The sequence below is a fragment of the Chiloscyllium plagiosum genome, unplaced genomic scaffold (genome assembly GCF_037043375.1).
Source record: "Chiloscyllium plagiosum isolate Xiang-an unplaced genomic scaffold, Cpla_swu_hap1 HiC_scaffold_27, whole genome shotgun sequence".
In the NCBI taxonomy this organism is placed as follows: Eukaryota; Metazoa; Chordata; class Chondrichthyes; order Orectolobiformes; family Hemiscylliidae; genus Chiloscyllium; species Chiloscyllium plagiosum.
Genome location: NW_028270165.1, coordinates 77,821,214 through 77,842,457, shown reverse-complemented (window position 1 = coordinate 77,842,457; position 21,244 = coordinate 77,821,214). Strand labels below are relative to the sequence as shown.

General features: G+C 47.8%; 1 protein-coding gene and 1 long non-coding RNA gene across 4 annotated transcripts; one reads left to right on the top strand and one right to left on the bottom strand.

The window, feature by feature from the left end:
* Positions 1-3,494: 3,494 nt before the first annotated feature.
* LOC148144621 (uncharacterized) lies at positions 3,495-7,863 on the bottom strand. The gene is made up of 2 exons (XM_087974991.1): positions 7,688-7,863; positions 3,495-4,630 (listed from the first exon to the last, which is right to left on the bottom strand). The coding sequence occupies exon 2, from the start codon at positions 4,318-4,320 to the stop codon at positions 3,631-3,633; it is 690 nt and encodes a 229-aa protein (XP_087831117.1). The 5' UTR covers positions 4,321-4,630; positions 7,688-7,863; the 3' UTR covers positions 3,495-3,630.
* LOC122543544 (uncharacterized) lies at positions 7,540-19,775 on the top strand. 3 transcript variants are annotated; one of them, XR_015751552.1, is made up of 3 exons: positions 7,540-7,577; positions 9,585-10,388; positions 18,279-19,775. It is a non-coding gene; the product is annotated as an uncharacterized LOC122543544 (long non-coding RNA). The 3 variants fall into 3 exon arrangements; XR_015751551.1 differs by lacking the exon at positions 18,279-19,775 and having other exon boundaries at positions 9,585-10,429; XR_015751553.1 differs by lacking the exons at positions 7,540-7,577; positions 18,279-19,775 and adding an exon at positions 8,045-8,160 and having other exon boundaries at positions 9,585-10,429.
* Positions 19,776-21,244: the final 1,469 nt, after the last annotated feature.

The following is a 21,244-nucleotide window of genomic DNA, read 5'->3' as shown; positions in this document are numbered from 1 at the left end:
AATTGGGAGACAGAGATTTCAGGGAAAAGATAGAGAAGGCTGTTCCGTACAAACCAGAATTCTCTCTTCCTATTTTCTGCCCTGCACTGACAGCAGTGATTTTAGATTAGATTAGATTAGATTATTTACAGTGTGGAAACAGGCCCTTCGGCCCAACAAGTCCACACCGCCCCGCCGAAGCGCAACCCAGCCATACCCCTACATTTACCCCTATCCTAACACTACAGGCAATTTCGCATGGCCAATTCACCTGACCTGCACATCTTTGGACTGTGGGAGGAAACCGGAGCACCCGGAGGAAACCCATGCTGTACTCTCTTCTCATAAGGTATTAGCAGAAGAGGATCTGCTGTTCAGGCATTCACACAAAATTTACTCAGGGCCTAAATATCAGCAGGAAAAATGTTTGCAGGAAATGATTTAAACATCAACGTGACTTGAGAAACCATGTGATTACATGCAGCATGTGTGAGAGTGCTCCAAGGTTCAGATTGTGGAAAGAATTTTCCTTTTTTATATTATTCCTTTCTTTCTCCCTAAATTTCCCAGACATCAGGAGGTATCAATTGCGTTCCCTGCTGTCCTTTGCCTGTGATTGGGTAGGTAATGATCCAAACTCAATATGGCTGGATATTGAGGCCTCTCAAGCAAAGTACCCTCTTAATAACCTATAGTTCATGGATAAGATGAGGACAGTTATGGACCACTGCCGGAACCCATTGTCATTAGTACAGTCAAGGCATGGAGGGCGATGCGTCAGAGTGAGGGTTGTTTATCCAAGACTTCGCTACTTACACCTATAGTTGGCATGCCAGGGTTCCGACCAGGAATGATGGACTCAGGGTTCAAACTATGGGCAGTGAGAGGAGGTTCTAGTTTGGGAGATTTATTTGATGGAGAGGTTATGATGTCTTTTGAGCAACTAAGCCGCAAATCCGGCTTACCCTGCAGAGACCTTTTCTGTTTTTTTCAGGTTAGGAATTTCATCCAGAAGGAGACCACACTTCTCACTAAGCCCTATAAGCCCGATACAGAGAGGTTGTTGCTATGCTCCACAAGCACCCTTTTGGTTAGTGCCCTTTATCGCCTGCTGGGTGGCAGGGCCTGGCAGGATATTAACCGGTTATGTGAGGTCTGGGAGCAAGAGCTGGGAGTGGAGATCTCTTCTGAAACATCGGAGAACATATGGGAGAATACTCGAAAGATCTCAATCGGTAACAGGACATGTACTACGCAGTTAAAAGTTCTGTATCAAATGGGGTACGGAGGTGAACGGGTTCGATAAAAACAGAAGGACATCATCCGCGTACAATGTAATCTTGTGTGCCCTCGATCCCACTTCCGGAGCGGTTATGTGGACGTTCTGACGAATAGCCTCTGCCAGCGGCTCCATCACCAATGTAAACAACAATGGCAAGAGGGGGGCGACTACCCCTACCAATTGTAAAATTCCCAGACTTCACTCAGTTGGTGATGACTGTGGCCAGAGGGTGGCGATATAAAACCTCCACCCACCTAGCAAAGACTCCACCCAACCTGAACTGTTCTAAGACATAAAAAAGAAATGGCCATTCCACCCGGTCAATTGCTTTCTCTGCATCTAAGGAAATCACCAACCGCTGAATCAATCATTGCTTTCAAACTTGGACCACATTCAGCAACCTTCTGATATTATTAGAGGACCTATGGCCCCTTATAAAGCCTGTCTGGTCCTCTTTAATAATATGGAGCAGCGCCTCCTATGCTCCAGTGAAAAAGATCGGAGCCTCTCCTTGTAACTCAAACCCTCCAGTCCTGGCAACATCCTGGTAAATCTTTTCTGAACCCACTCCAATGGTATTATTCCTATAACAGGGTGACCAGAACTGTACTCAGTACTCTAAAAGTGGCCGTATTGACATCCTTTACAACCTCAACATGAGGTTCCAACTCCTACACTCAGTGTTGTGAATAATGAAGGCAAGTGTGCTAAACACCGCCTTAACTACTGGTGATGCAACTTTCAAAGAAATATGTACTTGAAACCTTCCCCCCCAACTGCCAGGTCTCTGTTCTACAAGATGATCCAGGGCCCTACCATTAACTGTATAGGTCCTGCCCTTGTTTATTTTACGAAAATGCAACCCCTCCCTTTTATCCACACCTCTCTTATACACACGCTCTCTCTCAGGTACACACACACACACACATACATATGTATACACCCTTTCACAGGCTTATACTCCATCACACTCTCACTTTACCAAGCATACACACATTCTCTTATTAGATTAGATTAGATTACATTACATTACAGTGTGGAAACAGGCCCTTCGGCCCAACAAGTCCACACCGACCCGCCGAAGCGTAACCCAACCATACCCCTAACACTAAGGGCAATTTAGCATGGCCAATTCACCTAACCTGCACATCTTTGGACTGTGGGAGGAAACTGGAGCACCCGGAGGAAACCCACACAGACACGGGGAGAACGTGCAAACTCCACACGTTCCTGAGGAAGGTTCCTGAGGCGGGAATTGAACCCGTGCCGCCCACCATCTTGAGAATGTGACTTAAAAGTAGTTCTGGGATTTAAATATTAATGAACCGAAACCTGCAACCCATTCTAAAAGATGAAAGACTTAACAGCAATCTAGGTTGGTTCAATATATCATTTCAATTGCATGACACTAATCTTTTGCTATAACTTCTGTGCCTTATGATCCTATTCCACAGTTACCTGATGAAGGAGCAGTGTTCCAAAAGCTAGTCCTTCCAAATAAACCTGTTGGACTATAACCTGGTGTTATGTGATTTTTAAACTTTGTTTCGAGTCAACACAGCCCATACGTCCCACTGCAGGCAGTAAACTTTACAATGCTGATGAAACGATGCAGTACCTGCAGAGATGACGAACTTAACAGCTTCTAACAATACTAGCTACTGATTCACTAGCTCCTTTTGATACATGACATTGGAAACATAGTGCAGGAAGCTGAAAGAAATGAGCAGCTTTCAAAGAAAAACCGGTGCATCTCATAGATTTCAATGTCTGAGTCCAATGGTAAGTTCAGGTAACCTTTATTGTGACCCAACTTTGTTACAGCTTCAGATTTCCCCAGCAAAAAGGCATATGAAAAGTAGCTTATTTCATTTTAAAACAGCTCAAGGTCAAAGCACACACACTCCCCATCCCCTATTTTCTTTACTATTGGTTGTCCCTTTGTAATTGGATCCTTGGTACAGCCTTAACCCACAGGAAGTATTGCCTCACTCAGCAATTTCAACCTATTCTCTGTATCCAAGTAAATTTCTCCCCACTCATTTCCCAGGCATGAGGGAGGGCAGTCAAGAGTCAGCCACATGGCTGTGGGTCTGGGGTCACGTGTAGGCCACACCGGGTAAAGGATGCAGCTGGGATGACCAAGTGAATCCTTTCTCACAACAGCAGTTTCCTTCCCTGAAAAGGACATGAGTGAATCAGATGGGGATTTTCGTTTTTGCCCTGAAAACTGTTTCATCATTAGATTCTGAATTCCAGATTTCTGACCAAATTCCAATTCCGCCACCTGCCACGGCAGGATTTGAATCCAGGAGTCTCCAGAACTGGGTCGATAGTCCAGCTGATAATGGCACTCGGCCACTGTTCCTTCAATTCCCCTGCGATGGCACGTGTACTCGCTGGTGCCTCCGCAGGTGGGAGGAGCTGGTGAAGCCCTTCCCGCACAGAGAGCAGGTGAGCAGGTTGTTTCCGGTGTGGACCCGCTGGTGGGTCAGCAGGCCAGAGGAATCGATGAATCCCTTCCCGCACTCTGAGCAGGTGAACGGCCTCTCCCCAGTGTGGACCCGCTCATGCTGCCGCAAGTTGCCCACATGACTGAAGCCTCTCCTGCACACGGGGCACGTGAATGGCTTCTCCCCCGTATGGACCCGCTCATGTGTCTGCAGGTTGCCCATCCGACTGAATCCCTTTCCGCACACTGAACAGGTGAATGGCCTCTCCCCCGTGTGGACCCGCTTGTGGACCAGCAGGGTAGATGACTGAGCAAACCCCCTCCCACACACGGGGCACGTGAACGGCTTCTCTCCCGTGTGGACCCGCTCGTGCGTCTGCAGGTTGCCCATCCGACTGAATCCCTGCCCGCACATGGAGCAGGTGAATGGCCTCTCCCCAGTGTGAACTCGCTGGTGTGCCAACAGGTTGCACAGCCAACTGAATCCCTTCCCACAGTCGGTGCAGGAGAATGGCCTCTCCCCGGTGTGAACGCGTCTGTGAGTTTCTAGCACTGAGGGGGAAGGGAATCCTTTCCCACAATCCTCACATTTCCACGGTTTCCCCATGGGGAGAGCTTTCCTTGTGTCGCTTTGGGTTTGAAATTACAAACAAAATACGTCCACAGTCTCTTCCTCACCGTGAATGGTGAGATTTTGATCCCCCAAGCTGAGCAAATGGTTTGAAGCAGCTTTTACAGTCAGCACACTGAATCTCCCTCACTTTCTGCCACACCAGTTTCCAAAAACTCTCAAGCAGACAAAAGCAAACGTTTCTTCTCGATTTGAACAGTTGCTGATATTCAACTCCCCATGAATCAAGTGGTTCTGTCAAAAGTTAATGTATCAATTGCTTCCAGATTTCTTTCCGCATGTCTTCCTGCAAAAGAAATTCACAAAATAAGTGATTACTGTCAGTACCGTTAAATAAACATAACATAGGTGGCAATTCCTGTAGATTCCCAGATGTCTGCTGATCTCATATTATCTAGGACACAGAAACCTGAAAACCCTCATGCAGCCAGATAGCTTTAAGTGTGTATGGAAGAAAACTTCATTTTTGGTGACAATGACCTGAAACAAGCTGCCTACGAAGGTGCTGGAAATGGAGCTGAATCAAGGACATGCTAATGAAATGTCAAGGCTGCCTGAGAAAAGAAAACCATTAAAGTTGCTGAATGATTTCCTGCTGTCCTATTAAATAAAAAAAAGACAAGAAATACAGGATGTGACTCCATTGCTGCATTAGAAGGTGAAGAATAATTACAAAGAAGCTTTTACAATAGCCAATAATATCAGATATGAAGCAACATACGTCTACATTTTATACCAACGTGCCAATCCCTTAAATGCTGCTCAGTTCCATGAGAATCTACTCTTTTAATTGTGAACATGAGGAAAGAAACAATCCTTTTCTAGGGTGCAAACTGTACACAGCCATACTGAGGGAATACACAATTAAAATACCTTTAAGAGGGACAGACAGCATCTGTGCAAAGTCTGCTCCCTCCCTGGATTCACTCCGCTTGCAACATGTGAAGTGTCTCCCTCCTCTCTCTATATCTCCCTCCCTCCCAGGATGAGGAAAGGAAAGGGGGAGACATTGCTTTGCTCACAGATGTTGCCCAGAAGGAGAGAGTTTCACTCTGAAGCTGACAGAGCTGCTTCTGCGTTGGGATGTTCACGGGGGAGGTGCTGGAGAAACGTCTGCAGCTGAGGCACGTAGGGAGAGGATGACACTTTGCAAACTCCCTTCACTCTCCTCCAAGTCAATATGGTTCAAGTTCAAGCAAAGCAGGGGGTTTCATTTTAGCTTCACATTCATAGAAAACCTCACCCTTTGTGAATCCAACATTTTACTCTCCCCTCCACTACGCTCTGAGAGTTCGTTGTCATTCATTGTTGTTCAGTGGATTACCCAACATACACAAACCAGGAGCCCCCCCTCAGACCCACAGTCTCACTACCTGGGACACCAATATACAGACTAGCCAAGGAACTCCATCAAAGATTAAAACACCTCTCAATTCAATCTATCCAAGAATTTCTGAACACCAAAGACACCGAGATAGAAGAGGATGGTCTACATTGACGTAACAGCCATGTTCACATCCATTAACATTAATCTGGCCAAAGAAACACTGAATACACTACTGGAAGAACCAAAGACACAAACACCAAACAGTGCCAACTTTATCAGCAAAGAGAACACTGTCAAGCTGCTGGACATGTGCCTTACCACCCACTTCACATTCAATAACAAGATCTAAAAACTAATCAATGGAACACACATGGGATCACCAACATCCTAGCAGAAACAGTAATGCAGACTCTCAAACAAACAGCCCTGCCAGCTATCCAACCCAAACTTTGAGATGATGCATGGATACCTTTGTCATCACAAAATGCAACAAATTAAAAGAAACCTATAATACCATTAACAATAGCCTAACTGGCATAAAATTCACAAAAAAGAGAACAAAGTGCCATTCCTAGATCCCACAGTAGAGCGAACAGTCAATGGGGAACTTCAAACCAATGTCTACAGGAAAATGACACACATGGACCAAATACTTAACTACAGAAGCAATCATAACACCCACAAACGAGGCTGCATCAGGACATTATTTCAACAAGCCACCACACACCGCAGCACAGAGAGACTAAGAACAGTAGAAGAGAAATACCTACACAGCACATTCAAGAAGAACAGGTACCCAATAAACCCAGTCCACCCATTTCTCAACAACAAACCCAAACAACCAGACACGACACACCCAGAAACCCGGGCCACATTACCTACCATCAAAGAAATCTCTGAAATGACTTCCAGACTACTCAGACCTCTTGGCATCATGGTAGCCCACAAACCTACCAACACACTCAACAGCAGTGAATGAACTTAAAAGAGCCCACACAAACAGCCACCAAAATGAATGTAATTTACAAAATACCATGCAAGGAATGTAATGAAGATCACCTCAGACAAACGGACAGAAAACTAGCCACCAGAATACATGAACATCAACCAGCTGCAAAAAGACATGACCCACTATCACGAGTATTTCTACTTACAGATGAAGAAGGATACTACTTTGACTGGGACAACACACCCATCCTAAGACAAACTAAACAGGATTGCTCAAAGCATGGCATTCCAACTAGAAGTCCATCAAGAAACACATTGATAATGGACCCCATGTACCATCCTCTGAAAAAAAGAATCGGAAATGGTAAGACACTAAGAAACCAAAACACACAAATAGAAAGCAGGACATAACACCAGTGCTTCAATGGAGGCTCACTGATGATGTTACCTAGTTAGATGACAAAACATCTGAAAGTGAACCTTCTAGATCAGCGAGCAAACGTACATCCAGAATGAGGAAATTCCAGCTGACACAAGCGCTGCCACAGGGTCGGAATTCTCTCTCAGAAATGACAGGCTTAATGGTGCCCTCACCAAGATGGCCGCCCGCGCTCCCCGCCCCAACACAACAGGCGCCTGACCCTCACCAAGATGGCCGCCCGCGCTCCCCGCCCCAACACAACAGGCGCCTGACCCTCACCAAGATGGCCGCCCGCGCTACCCGCCCCAACACAACAGGCGCCTGACCCTCACCAAGATGGCCGCCCGCGCTCCCCGCCCCAACACAACAGGCGCCTGACCCTCACCAAGATGGCGGCCCGCGCTCCCCGCCCCAACACAACAGGCGCCTGACCCTCACCAAGATGGCGGCCCGCGCTCCCCGCCCCAACACAACAGGCGCCTGACCCTCACCAAGATGGCGGCCCGTTGCCCGGCCAACACGGGAGCTCCTTCGCCGGTGATGTAAACATTGGGGCTGTTGTTGCTTTTATTCGCGGCCTCAGGCCTCCTCCCCCTCGGAGTTTATAAACTCCCCAGTCTCCCTCCTCCCGCGGGTCCCAATCCTACCCTGTCTCACTGTCTCCTCTCCCCGGGGGCAGGAGCCAGCTCTTGGCGCTCGGGCCTGGCGACCTCCCCGGGATGTTCCTGAAACCTGGTCCTGTTCTGAAGGAGGGTCACCGGACCCGAGACGTTTCCTCGGATTCTCTTGACACATGCAGCCAGGGCTGCTCAGCTTTTCCAGCGGCTCCTGTCCTTATTCCTTCAGCCGCCGGCGCCATTCCTCCCCCACACTCAGTCACACTGTCTTTGTCCCGCTGCAGCACCCGCACTGCACATGCGCCAACACACAAAGGGCTCGGTGCACAGCCCGTGACGTCACTGTGTAGCGGGCGTGGGTCGAACTGTCATCCAAGCTGAAACTTTATTGCTGGAACAGCACAGCAGGTCAGGCAGCATCCAGGGAACAGGAGATTCAACGTTTCGGGCACAGGCCCTTCTTCAGGAATGAGCAGAGAGTGTTCAGCAGGAGAAGATAAAAGGTAGGGAGGAGGGACTTGGAGGAGGGGCGTTGGAAATGTGATAGGTGGAAAGAGGTCAAGGTGAGGGTGATACAGGTGTACAGGGACTGGATGTCCATGGTGAAGATGAGGCGTTGGGGACCGGGGAAGCGGAAATCCTGGAGGAGGTGGAGGGCGTGGGTGGTGTCACGAACGTAGGTGGGGAGTACTTGGGCTAATGGGGACAGGACCGTGTCGAGGTACAACACAGATGGCCTCCTTCTTCAAGGACCGCAATCTCCCCCCCGACGTGGTCGACGGTGCCCTCCACCGCATCTCCTCCACTTCCCGCTCCTCCGCCCTTGAGCCCCGACCCTCCAACCGCCACCAGGACAGAACCCCACTGGTCCTCACCTACCACCCCACCAATCTCCATGTACAGCGCATCATCCGCCGTCACTTCCGCCACCTCCAAACAGACCCCAGCACCAAGGATATATTTCCCTCCCCTCCCCTATCAGCTTTCCGGAGAGACCACTCCCTCCGCGACTCCCTTGTCAGATCCACACCCCCCACTGACCCAACCTCCACTCCCGGCACCTTCCCTTGCAACCGCAGGAGGTGCAACACTTGCGCCCACACCTCCCCCCTCACTTCTCTCCAAGGCCCCAAAGGAAACTTCCATATCCGCCACAGATTCACCTGCACCTCCACCCACATCATCTACTGCATCCGCTGCAGCCGGTGTGGCCTCCTCTATATTGGGGAGACAGGCCGCCTACTTGCGGAGCGATTCAGAGAGCACCTCTGGGCCACCCGGACGAACCAACCCAACCACCCTGTAGCACAGCATTTCAACTCCCCCTCCCACTCCACCGAGGATATGCAGGTCATTGGACTCATCCACCGCCAAACCACAACAACGCGACGGTCGGAGGAGGAGCGTCTTATCTTCCGACTGGGAACCCTCCAACCGCAGGGGATGAACTTGGACTTCACCAGTTTCTTCATCCCCCCTCCCCCCACCTTGTCTCAGCCGAATCCCTCCAGCCCGGCACCGCCTTCCTGACCTGCAGTCTTCTTCTTGACCTCTCCGCCTCCATCCTACTCCGACCTATCACCCTCATCTTGACCTCTTTCCACCTATCACATTTCCAACGCCCCTCCTCCAAGTCCCTCCTCCCTACCTTTTATCTTCTCCTGCTGAACACTCTCTGCTCATTCCTGAAGAAGGGCCTGTGCCCGAAACGTCGAATCTCCTGTTCCCTGGATGCTGCCTGACCTGCTGTGCTGTTCCAGCAATAAAGTTTCAACTTTGATCTCCAGCATCTGCAGACCTCACTTTCTCCTCGAACTGTCATCCAACCAATCGGAGACAACGGGGGCGGGGCGAATGTGTTCCTCGCCCCCAGTCACCTGAATGATGTTGTGTTTAATTTTTAACGTAGTTGCAATTTCATCAACAGATGCCTAAGGGAAAGACAACGGAACGAGGACATGCCGCAACCCAAAGGACTAGCCACACTACCATACATCAAGAACATCTCTGAAATGACAGCCAGACTACTGCGACCACTAGGACTCATAACAGCACACAAACCAACAGCCACACTCAGACAACAACTCACCAGAACGAAGGACCCGATACCCAACATGAGCAAAACAAATGTAGTGTACAAAATCCCATGCAAGGACTGCACAAAACACTACATAGGACAAACAGGAAGACAGCTAACGATCCGCATCCACGAACATCAACTAGCCACGAAACGACACGACCAGCTATCCTTAGTAGCCACACACGCAGACGACAAGCAACATGAATTTGACTGGGACAACATTACCGTTATAGGGCAAGCGAAACAAAGAACAGCCAGGGAATTCCTAGAAGCATGGCACTCATCCACAAACTCCATCAACAAACACATCGACCTGGACCCAATATACCGGCCACTACAGCGGACAGCTGAAACTGACAACCGGAAGCGGCAGGGACAGGCCACTATAAATGCCGGAGGAAACACCACAGAAGCGCTTCACAGGAGGCTCCCAAGCACTGAGGATGTCACCTAGACAGGGGACGAAACGTTTGCAACAACAACTTCCAGCTCGGCGAAAAGAACCACAGCAACGAGCACCCGAGCTACAAATCTTCTCACAAACTTTGAACTTTTTCAGTCTTTTCCGAAATGTTATTCCAGACCTCTGGAAGGCTCAAACATTGGAAAACTTTCAAACATAAACAAAGGGATACTAAAAAATGAATAAAGGTAACTTACAAAAGAAACCTAGCAGTAAATATCAAAAAACTTCTGTTGGTATGCTAAAGGGAACAGAATCGATAAGTGTTGGTCCCTTGGAAGATGAAATCGGTGAGTTAATAGGGGGAACACTGAAATGGCAGAGATGCTAAGTCAATACCTTTCCTCAGTTTTCAAGTTGGAGGACAATAGTACCATTCCTATTGGAACAGGCAAGAGAAACGGTAGAACTTAAACAATCAACGTCTATAGGGAAGGTACACAGCAAACTATTACGATTGAGGGCAGACATATTCCCTGGGCCTACATCCCAGGGTATTATATGGACTTCAGTAAGGCATTTGACAAAATTCCCCAAGGGAGACTGGTTAGCAAGGTTAGATATCATGGAATACAGGGAGAACTAGCCATTTGGATACAGAACTGGCTCAAAGGTAAAAGCTGGAGAGTAGTGGAGGAGGGTTGCTTTTCAGACTAGCCGCCTGTAACCAGTAGTGTACGACAAGGATGGGTGCTGGGTCCACTACTTTTCATCATTTATATAAATGATGTGGATATCAATTTGAGAGGATAGTTAGTAAGTTTGCAGATGACACCAAAATTGGAGGTGTAGTGGCCAGCGAAGATGGTTAACTCAAAGGACAACAGGACCTTTATCAGATGGGCCAAAGGGCTGCGGAGTGGCAGATGGAGTTCAATTTAGATAAATATGAGGTGCAGTATTTCGGAAAAGCAAATCAGAGGAGGACTTATACACTTGATACTACCAGCCTCCACCACTTCCTTTGGCAGCTTGTTCCACACATGTTCCATACCTTCTGTGTGAAAATGTTGCTAATCAAGTTCCTTTTAAATCTTTCCACTCTCACCTCAACCTTATGATCTCTCGTGCTTTAAGGTTTACCGGCAGTAAGTGTGCTGAGCAGGGAGCCCAGTGAAGGGTTTAGGTGGGTTTTGTTTTAATCTGCTCATTTCTTTCAGCCATCAACAGTATAGTTTCAACGTTGTGAGTCAGAAGGAGTGTGAATCGGTAACTGACAGTGTGAGAAGCCTTATGATTTTCAGTATTGCAGGTATTGCATTGTTTCATCAGTATTGTAAAGTTGACTGGTAGCAGCAGGAGGTGCGGGCTGTATTCACTAGAAACGATGAAGCAGTTAGTTAACACACATACGAGAGGGCAGAGTAGGGTTTGTCTATTGATTTTCAGAAGGTAGGTGGTTCTGGGTGCTGTGTTCCAGGGCAAACACAACTGCAATATATCATAGAAGCCCTACATCATGGAAGCAGGCCATTCGGCCCATCACGTCCATGTTGACCCCTCCGAAGAGCATGCCACCAGCCCACATCTCCCACCCTACCAAGTCATTTCTGCTTGTGGGTTAGACTAGGACGAGTGGACGTGGCTTTGTTATTAGGGGAAGTAGATTTAGGACAGAGATGAGGAGGAACTGTTTATCCCGGAGAGTCATGAATCTATGGAATTCTCTACCCAAGGAAGCAGTAGAGGCAACTTCATTAAGTAAGCTCAAGACACCGTTAGATGGGCATTTGCATGCTACGGGAATTAAGAGTAGTCAGGATAATGCAGGTAGGAGGAGCTGAGACAATGGATAGATCAGCCACGATCTTAATGATTGGCAGAGCAGCCTGGATGGGCCAAATGGCCTTCTCCTGCTTCAATTACTACAAATAGAGAACCCTATATTTCCCATTGGCTAACCCACCAAACCTGCACAACCCTGGACGCTGTGGGCAATTTAACATGGCCAAGTCAAATAAAGGCAGATGAGTAATTTAGTGATGTAGAAAATGAACATCAGAGAATGATAGAAAGGCACAAGGAAAATAAATCAACCTGCAATCAACGCTGGCTTCAAAAGATCACAAAAATTGAAGCGACAAACAGTGACCGAATGCATGCTGTATTGCAACAAAAGTGAATGAATTGACTGCACACATTGAAGAGAATAATTATAATTTGAGACTCCTCACAGATACATGGCTTCAGGATGAGAAGGACTGGATCCTGAATATCGGGGGGGGGGGGGTAGTCAAATGGGAACCTAAGTAAAAGTAGAGGGTTGCCACTGCTAATCAAAGCACTGATTAGTCTGGCGTCAGGTGAGATTTCAGGTCCTGATCTCCCTGTTCCCCCAGAGTTAGATGTCATCTGTTCTCAGCTCTGCTGGGTTTCTGTTGAAGCTTTGACCCCCTTTTACACCTTCTGGAACAATGAAACATTCAGTTGATCAAGGCCCAATCCACAATCTCCCAGCCTGTCAACCATGCAGACAAAGAGTGTCATCATAGCAGCAAATAAAACAAGAAAAATGAAACAGTATTAAAAATCAGTAGGTGCTAGTACTTAATGATTGTTCATTCAGCAGTAAACCAGAAATTATGGTCTCCTAGGATTCTCATAGTCGTTTCTTGAGGAATTTTCCCTCCCTTACATCTAACTATTAGTACCCAGCTATGACCTATAACAATATTTACATAATCAGAAACAAAGCATATTTTATCAAATAAACAGGTACCAGCACAGAAATAGACTTTTTGATCCAACACATCCATGCTGACAAGCTATCCAGTATAAATCAATTTCCATTTGCCAGCATTTGGTCCACATCACTCCAAACCCTTCCTATTCACATACTCACCCAGATGTTTTTTAAATGTTGTCATTGCACCAGCCTCCACCACTTCCTCTGGCAGCTCATTTCCATACACGCACCGCCCTCTGTGTGAAAAAGTTGCCCCTTTGGTCCTTTTAAAATATTTCCCCTCTCTCCTGAAACCCATGCCCTCTGGTTCTGGACTTCACCACCCTGGGGAAAAGAGCTTTCCCATTTACCCCATCCATGCCCTTCAGGATTATATAAACATCGATAAGATCACTCCTCAGCCTCTGATGCTCCAAGGAAAACAGTCCCATCCCATTCAGCCTCTCCTTTTACCACAATTCCTCCAACCCTGGTGACATCCTTATCAATCTTTTCTGCATCCTTTCAAGTTTCACAACATCCTTCCTATCCTGTAGCAGGAAGACCAGAATCGAATGCACTATTCCAAAAGTGGCCTTACCAATGTCGTGTACAGCCACAACATGACCTTTCAACAACTGTACTCAATGCTCTGAGCAATAAAGCCAAGTGTACAAACTATCTTTACAATCCTGTCTATCTGTGACTCCACTTCTAAGGAACAATGAATCTGCGATAGTCATACAGTATGGAAACAGACCTTCTGGCCAACCAGTCCATGCCAGCCATAATGTCAAATTAAACTAGTGTCTCCTGCCTGCTCCTGTATCCCTCCAAACCTTTCCTATTCATGTACTTATCCAAATATCTTTTAATTGTACCTTCCTCAGGACGTTTATTCCACACATAAACCACCCTCTGTGTAAAATTAGTATTTGAATGGCAAGGATGAGGTTGAATTGAAATCGTTCATAAAATAAACTGTTTCGACCAAACCCCCTACAGAAGGTATGGTAGCAACTCCAACTCTGGAGTCTCTCAAATCACTATTTCCATGGAGTGGAGGGGAGTGAAGTGTTGGATTCACACAGGAGGAGGTTGTCTGTGAGCGTGAAGCTAAAATTAAACCCCGTGCTTTGTTTGAACTCGAACCGCATTGACTTGGAAGAGAGCGATAGTTTTGCAAAGTGTCCTCCCCTCCCCACGTGCCTCAACTGCAGGGCAGCGCAGGCACAGTGCGGGTCCACTGTCCGACCCCCCCCCCCCCCGGCTGACGTCACAAAGTGGAAGTGGCCCTGTCAGTTTCAGAGTGAAGCTCCCTCTCTCTGGGCAACGTTTGGGAGCAAAGCAATGTCTCCCCCTTTCCATTATTCGTTCTGGAAGGGAGGGGAGGAGGTGGGGTAGAGGCAACTTGTAGCAACTGGGGTGAATCCAGGGAGGGAGCAGACTCTACCAATGTGCTCAGGTGCTCTCTGTCCCTCTCAAAGGTATTTTCATTGTGTATCCCCTCAGTTTGGCACGTATACAGTTTGCACCCTAGAAAAGGATTGCTCCTTTCCTCCTGTTCACAATTAAAAATGTAGTTTATCATGGAACTCAGCAGCTTTTAAGGGATTGGAACGTTGATATAAAATGTAGACGTATTTTGCTTCATATGGTGTCTATCTGACATTGCTGGCTGTTGTAAAAGCTTCTTTGCAATTATTCTTCATCTTCTAATGTAGTAAAGGACTTACGTCATGGATTTCTGATCTTTATTTTATTTAATAGGACAGCAGGAAGTCATTCAGCACCTTTAGAACATTGAACAATACAGCACAGAACAGGCCCTTCGGCCCATGATGTTGTGCCGAACATTTGTTCTAGCTTAAGCACCCATCCATGTACCTATCCAATTGCCGCTTAAAGGTCGCCAATGATTCTGACTCTGCCACTCCCACAGGCAGCGCATTCCATGCCCCCACCACTCTTTGGGTAAAGAACCTACCCCTGCCATCCCCCTATACCTTCCAACCTTCACCTTAAATTTATGTCTCCTTGTAACACTCTGTTGTACCCGGGGAAAAAGTCTCTGACTGTCTACTCTATCTATTCCCCGATCATCTTATAAACCTCTTTCAAGTCACTCCTCATCCTTCGCCATTCCAATGAGAAAAGGCCTAGCACTTTCAACCTATCCTCATACGACCTAGTCTCCATTCCAGGCAAATCTCCTCTGCACCCTCTCCAAAGCTTCCACAACTTACCTAAAATGAGGCGACCAGAACTGCACACAGTACTCCAAATGTGGCCTTACCTAGGTCCTGTACAGCTGCAACATCACCTCACGACTCTTGAATTCAATCCCTCTGCTAATGAACGCTAATGCACCATAGGCCTTCTTACAAGCTCTATCCACCTGAGTGGCAACTTTCAAAGAGCTATGAATCCCAAGATCCCTCTGCTCCTCCACCTTACTAAGAACCCTACCGTTAACCCTGTATTCCGCATTCTTCTTTGTCCTTCCAAAATGGACAACCTCACACTTGACAGGGTTGAACTCCACCTGCCACTCCTCAGCCCAGCTCTGCATCATACCTTTGCAGCCAACAACAGCCCTCCTCACTATCCACAACTCCACCAATCTTCGTATCATCTGCAAATTAACTGACCCACCCTTCAACTCCCTCTTCCAAGTCATTAATAAAAATTACAAACAGCAGAGGACCCAGAATTGATCCCTGCGGAACTCCACTTGTAACTGGGCTCCAGGCTGAATATTTACCATCTACCACCACTCTCTGATTTCGACTGGTTAGCCAGTTCTCTATCCAACTGGCCAAATTTCCCTCTATCCCATGCCTCCTGACTTTCCGCATAAGCCTACCATGGAGAACCTTATCAAATGCCTTACTAAAATCCATGTATACTACATGCACTGCTCTACCCTCATCCACATGCTTGGTCACCTCCTCAAAGAATTCAATAAGACTTGTAAGGCAAGACCTACCCCTCACAAATCCGTGCTGCCTGTCCCTAATCAAGCAGTGTCTATCCCTCAGTACCCTTTCCATTACTTTGCCTACCACCGAAGTAAGACTAACCGGCTTGTAATTCCCTGGGTTATCCCTATTCCCTTTTTTGAACAGGGGCACAACATTCGCCACTCTCCTGTCCCCTGGTACCACCCCCGTTGACAGTGAAGACGAAAAGATCATTGCCAACGGCTCTGCAATTTCCTCCCTTGCTTCCCACATAATCCTAGGATATATCCTGTCAGGCCCGGGGAACTTGTCTATCCTCAAGTTTTTCAAAATGCCCAATACATCTTCCTTCCTAACAAGTATCTCCTCTAGCTTACCAGTCCGTTTCACACTCTCCTCTTCAACAATACGGTCCCTCTCATTTGTAAATACTGAAGAAAAGTACTCATTCAAGACCTCTCCTATCTCTTCCGACTCAATACACAGTCTCCCACTACTGTCCTTGATAGGACATACCCTCGTTCTCGTCATTCTCATGTTTCTCACATACGCATAAAAGGCCTTGGGTTATCCTTGATCCTACCCGCCAAAGATTCTTCATGCCCTCTCTTAGCTTTCCTAATCTTTCTTCAGCTCCCTCCTGGCTATCCTGTATCCCTCCAACGCTCTGTCTGAACCTTGTTTCCTCAACCTTATGTAAGCCTCCTCCTTCCTCTTTACTAGACATTCAACCTCCCTCGTCAACCAAGGTTCCCTCACACGACCATTTCTTTCCTGCCCGAAACGTCGATTCTCCTGTTCCCTGGATGCTGCCTGACCTGCTGCGCTTTTCCAGCAACACATTTTCAGCTGATCTCCAGCGTCCGCAGACCTCACTTTCTCCTAACTCAGTATGTAGATTGTCCGATCAGAGGGGAGGCCATATTGGATTTGGTACTTGGTAACGAACCGGGACAAGTGATGGGCTTGTTAGTGGGTGACCATTTTGGTGATGGTGACCACAATTCTGTGACTTTCACCTTGGTTATGGAGAGAGATAGGTGAAGGGCTTATGCCCGAAACGTCGATTCTCCTGTTCCCTGGATGCTGCCTGACCTGCTGCGCTTTTCCAGCAACACATTTTCAGCTACATACTGAGTTAGAAAAGCTTCCTGGACACACTGCACAAACACTGCCCTGTCCAATCTACTTGATCTAAAGAGCTTCCAATCAATATTTGGGAAGTTGAAATCGCCCATGACTACTACCCTGTGGCTTCTGCACCTTTTCCAAAATCTGTTTCCCAATCTGTTTCTCCACATCTCTGCTGCTATTGGGGGCCTATAGTAAACACCCAACAAGGTGACTGCTCCTTTCCTATTTCTGACTTCAGCCCATACTACCTCCAAAGGCAGATCCCCCTCGAACTGCCTTTCTGCAGCCGTTATACCATTTCTAATTAGCAACGCCACCCCCCCTCCTTTTTTACCTCCCTCCTTGATCTTACTGAAACATCTGTAACCAGGAACCTCCAACAACCATTCCTGTCCCTCTTCTATCCACGTTTCCGTGATGGCCACAACATCGTAGTCCCAGGTACCGATCCACGCCTTAAGTTCACCCACCTTATTTCTGATACTCCTTGCGTTGAATTATACACACTTGAACCCATCTCTGTGTCCGCAAGTATTTCCAGTCAGTGCTACCCTCTCCACAGCCTCCCTACATTCTTGGACATCCTGAAAAACAGCTAACCTACTTGCTGGACTACAAGTCCGGATCCCATCCCCCTGCCAAATTAGTTTAAATCCCCCCGAAGAATGCTAGCAAACCTACCCCCCAGGATATTGGTGCCCTTCTGGTCCAGGTGCAACCCGTCCTGCTTGTACAGATCCCACCTTCCCCAGAATGCAGTCCAATTGTCCAAATACCTGAAGCCCTCCCTCCTACACCATCCTTGCAGCCACATGTTCAACTGCACTCTCTCCCTATTCCTTGCCTCACTGTCACGTGGCACTGGCAACAACCCAGAGATGACGACTCTGTCTGTCCTAGCTTTTAGCTTCCAGCCTAACTCCCTGAGGTCCTGAATGACCTCCCTATCCCTCTTCCTACCTATGTCATTGGTGCCAATGTGCACCACGACTTCTGGCTGCACACCTTCCCCCTGAAGGATTCTGAAGTCACGGTTTACTGGTTTTCTTTTCTCAAGCAGCCTTGACATTTCATTTTCATATCCTTGTTTCAACCCTATTTCTAACACTTTTGTAGGCAGCTTGTTACAGGTCATTGTCACTTAAGTGTGTATAGAGGAAAATGTTTTAAGGCTAGCTGGCTGCCTGAGGGTTTTCAGGTTTCTGTGTCCTGGATAATATTTGATCAGGCATCTGGGAATCTATAGGAATTGCTACCTATGTTATGTTTATTTAACTGTACTGACAGTGGTCACTTTTGTTAATTTATTTTTGCAGGAAGACATGTGGAAAGAAATCTGAAAGCAAATGAGACATCAACTTCTGACGGAGCTACTTGATTCATTGCTTTTTTCTGCTTGAGATATTTTGGACATTGGTGTGGCAGGAAGAATACTGTGCCACCCAAGTGAGGGAGATTCAGTGCACTGACTGTTGACAGTGCTTCACACCATTTACTCAGCTTGGGGATCAAAATCTCACTCCTTGTGGTGGGGAGAGACTGTGTATCCATTCTGTTTGTAATTTCAAACCCAGAGCGACACAAGGAAAGCTCCCACCATGGGGAAGCCGTGGAAATGTGGGGACTGTGGGAAAGGATTCCTTTATCCATCAGTGTTGGAAACTCCTAGACGCGTTCACACCAGGGAGATGCCGTTTACCTGCTCTCAGTGCAAGAAAGGTTTCATGAATTCTTCCAGCCTGTGTACCCACCAGCGGGTCCACACCGGGGAGAGGCCGTTCACCTGCCCCGAGTGTGGGAAGGGATTCAGTCAGATGGGCTTTCTGCAGACGCACCAGCGGGTCCAAACGTGTGCGGGAAGGGGTTCACTCAGTCAACTGAACTCATGATCCACCAGAGCGTCCATACCGGGGAGAGGCTATTCATCTGCTCAGAGTGTGGGAAAGTCTTCAATCGACTGTGCACCCTGCAGACCCACCAGTGTGTCCACACCAGGCAGAAGCCGTTCACATGCTCAGTGGGTGGGAGGCGGTTCGCGCATTCATCTACACTGCTGATCCACAAGCCGGTCCACACAGGCGACAGACCGTTCACCTGCCTTGAGTGTGGGAAGGGGTTTGCTCATTCATCTACACTGCTGATCCACAAGCGGGTCCACACAGGCGACAGACCGTTCACCTGCCTTGAGTGTGGGAAGGGGTTTGCTCATTCATCTACACTGCTGATCCACAAGCAGATCCACACCGGGGAGAGGCCATTCACCTGCTCTGAGTGCGGGAAGGGATCCATGAATTCGTTCACCCTGCTGAGGCACCAGCATGTCCACACCGGGGAGAGGCCATTCGCTTGGTCCGAGTGTGGGAAGGGGTTCACTTGTTCATCTACATTGCTGACCCACAAGTGAGTCCATAGCGGGGAGAGGCCATTCATCTGCCCAGAGTGCGGGAGGGGATTCCTGAATTATTCTGCCCTGCTGACCTACCAGCGGGTTCGCACTGGGGAGACACCATTCACCTGCTCTCAGTGCGGGAAGGGCTTTACCCAGTCCTCCCACCTGCGGAGACACCAGCGAGTTCACAGGAGATCGCAGGGGGATTGAAGGAGCGATGGCCGAGTGCCACTATCGACCAGACTATCAGCCCAGTTCCAGGGACTCCTGGGTTTGAATCCCATCGTGGCAGATGACGGCATTGGAATTTGCTCAGAAAGCTGGAGTTCTGAATCTACTGATGAAACCATGTCCTTTTTCGAGAAGAAAACTGTCGTGGCAAGAAATGATTCACTCAGTTGTCCCAACTGCATCCTTTACCCAGTCTGGCCTACACGTGACTCCATACTGGTTGTGAGGGGGGGGGGGTGGTGCGGGTGGTGGTGTTGCTTCGACCTTGAGCTGTTTTCATATGCCTTTTGCTGGGAGATCTGAAGTTGTAACAAAGTTGGGTCACAATAAAGTTTCTTAAACTTACTGCTGGACTTGGATGTATCTCTCCAGCCCCGAGATTTCTGAGCCTCATTTCTGATTTGCCCAAAACATCGATTCTCCTGCTCCTCGGATGCTGCCTGACCTGTGCTTTTCCAGCACCACATTCTTGACTTTCATTGAAAGCTGAGAGATCCAAAGGTTTCTGTTTTAAAACTGCTCATTTCTTTCAGCTTCCAGCACCAAGTTTCCAATGTCGTGTATCAGAAGGAGCAATGAATGAGTAGCTAGAATCATTAGAAATTGTAATTTTTTCAGGAGTGCAGTTTCTGCATCATTTCATCGGTATTGTAAAGTTTACTGGCAGCAGTGGCAAGTGTGGGCTGTGTTCACTAGAAATGATGTGGAGGAGCCGGTCTTGGACGGGCATGGGGTCAAGAGTGTGGTGCTGAAAAAGCACAGCAGGTCAGGCAGCATCAGAGGTGCAGGAAAATCAACATTTATGTCGATTGAAGACAGATGCTACCTCAGAACACTGTGCACTTGGGTTGAATTCCAGCCTTTGGCGACTGTCTGTGTGGAATTTGCATGTTCTCCCTGGGTCTGTGTTGTTTCCGTCCCGGTGCTCCGGTTTCCTCTCTCAATTCAAAGATGTGCAGGTTAGGCGAATTGGCCATGTAAAATTGCCCATAGTGTTCAGAGATGTGTAGGTTAGGTGCATTAGTCAGGGGTAAATGTTGAGTAATGAGGTAGGAGAATAGGTCTGTGTGGGTTACCCTTCAGAGGATTGGTGTGAACTTGTTGGGCTGAAGGGTCTGTTCCCACACTGTAGGGATTCTATAAATTTATTGACCCGGTCCTGTGTCTGGGTGAAGGAGTCAGCTGATCATCCAATATGGAGTGACATGAGGACACCTGCACCACAGAAACCATGGAAATGTGCAGACTGTGGGAAGGGATACAAATGCCCATCCATGCTGGAAGTCTCATTGATGCAGTCACACTGGGGAGAAGCCATTCATCTGCTCTCTTTGTGGGAAGGGATTCAATTATCTGGCCTTGAGAAACATCAATGCACTCACAGGGAGAGAGGCCATTCAACTGCCCTGAGTGTGGGAAGGGATTCAGTGATTCATCCTACCTGCTGACGCACCAGTGAAATCACACTGGGGAGAGGCCATTCCCCTGCTCTGAGTGTGACAAAGCATTCTCTCAGTTATCAACCTCTAGGCACACCAACTGGTTAACACTGATGAGATACCTTTCAAATATTCACACTGGGAGAAAAGCTTTAAACACAGACATGAAATGCTGATACATGAGTATGTTCACACTGGGGAGAGGCCATTCCCCTGCTCTCTG

What these genes read in the sequence shown, in the direction of transcription:
- LOC148144621 (XM_087974991.1), bottom strand. Translation starts at nt 4,320, where the DNA reads ATGGGGAAACCGTGGAAATGTGAGGATTGTGGGAAAGGATTCCCTTCC.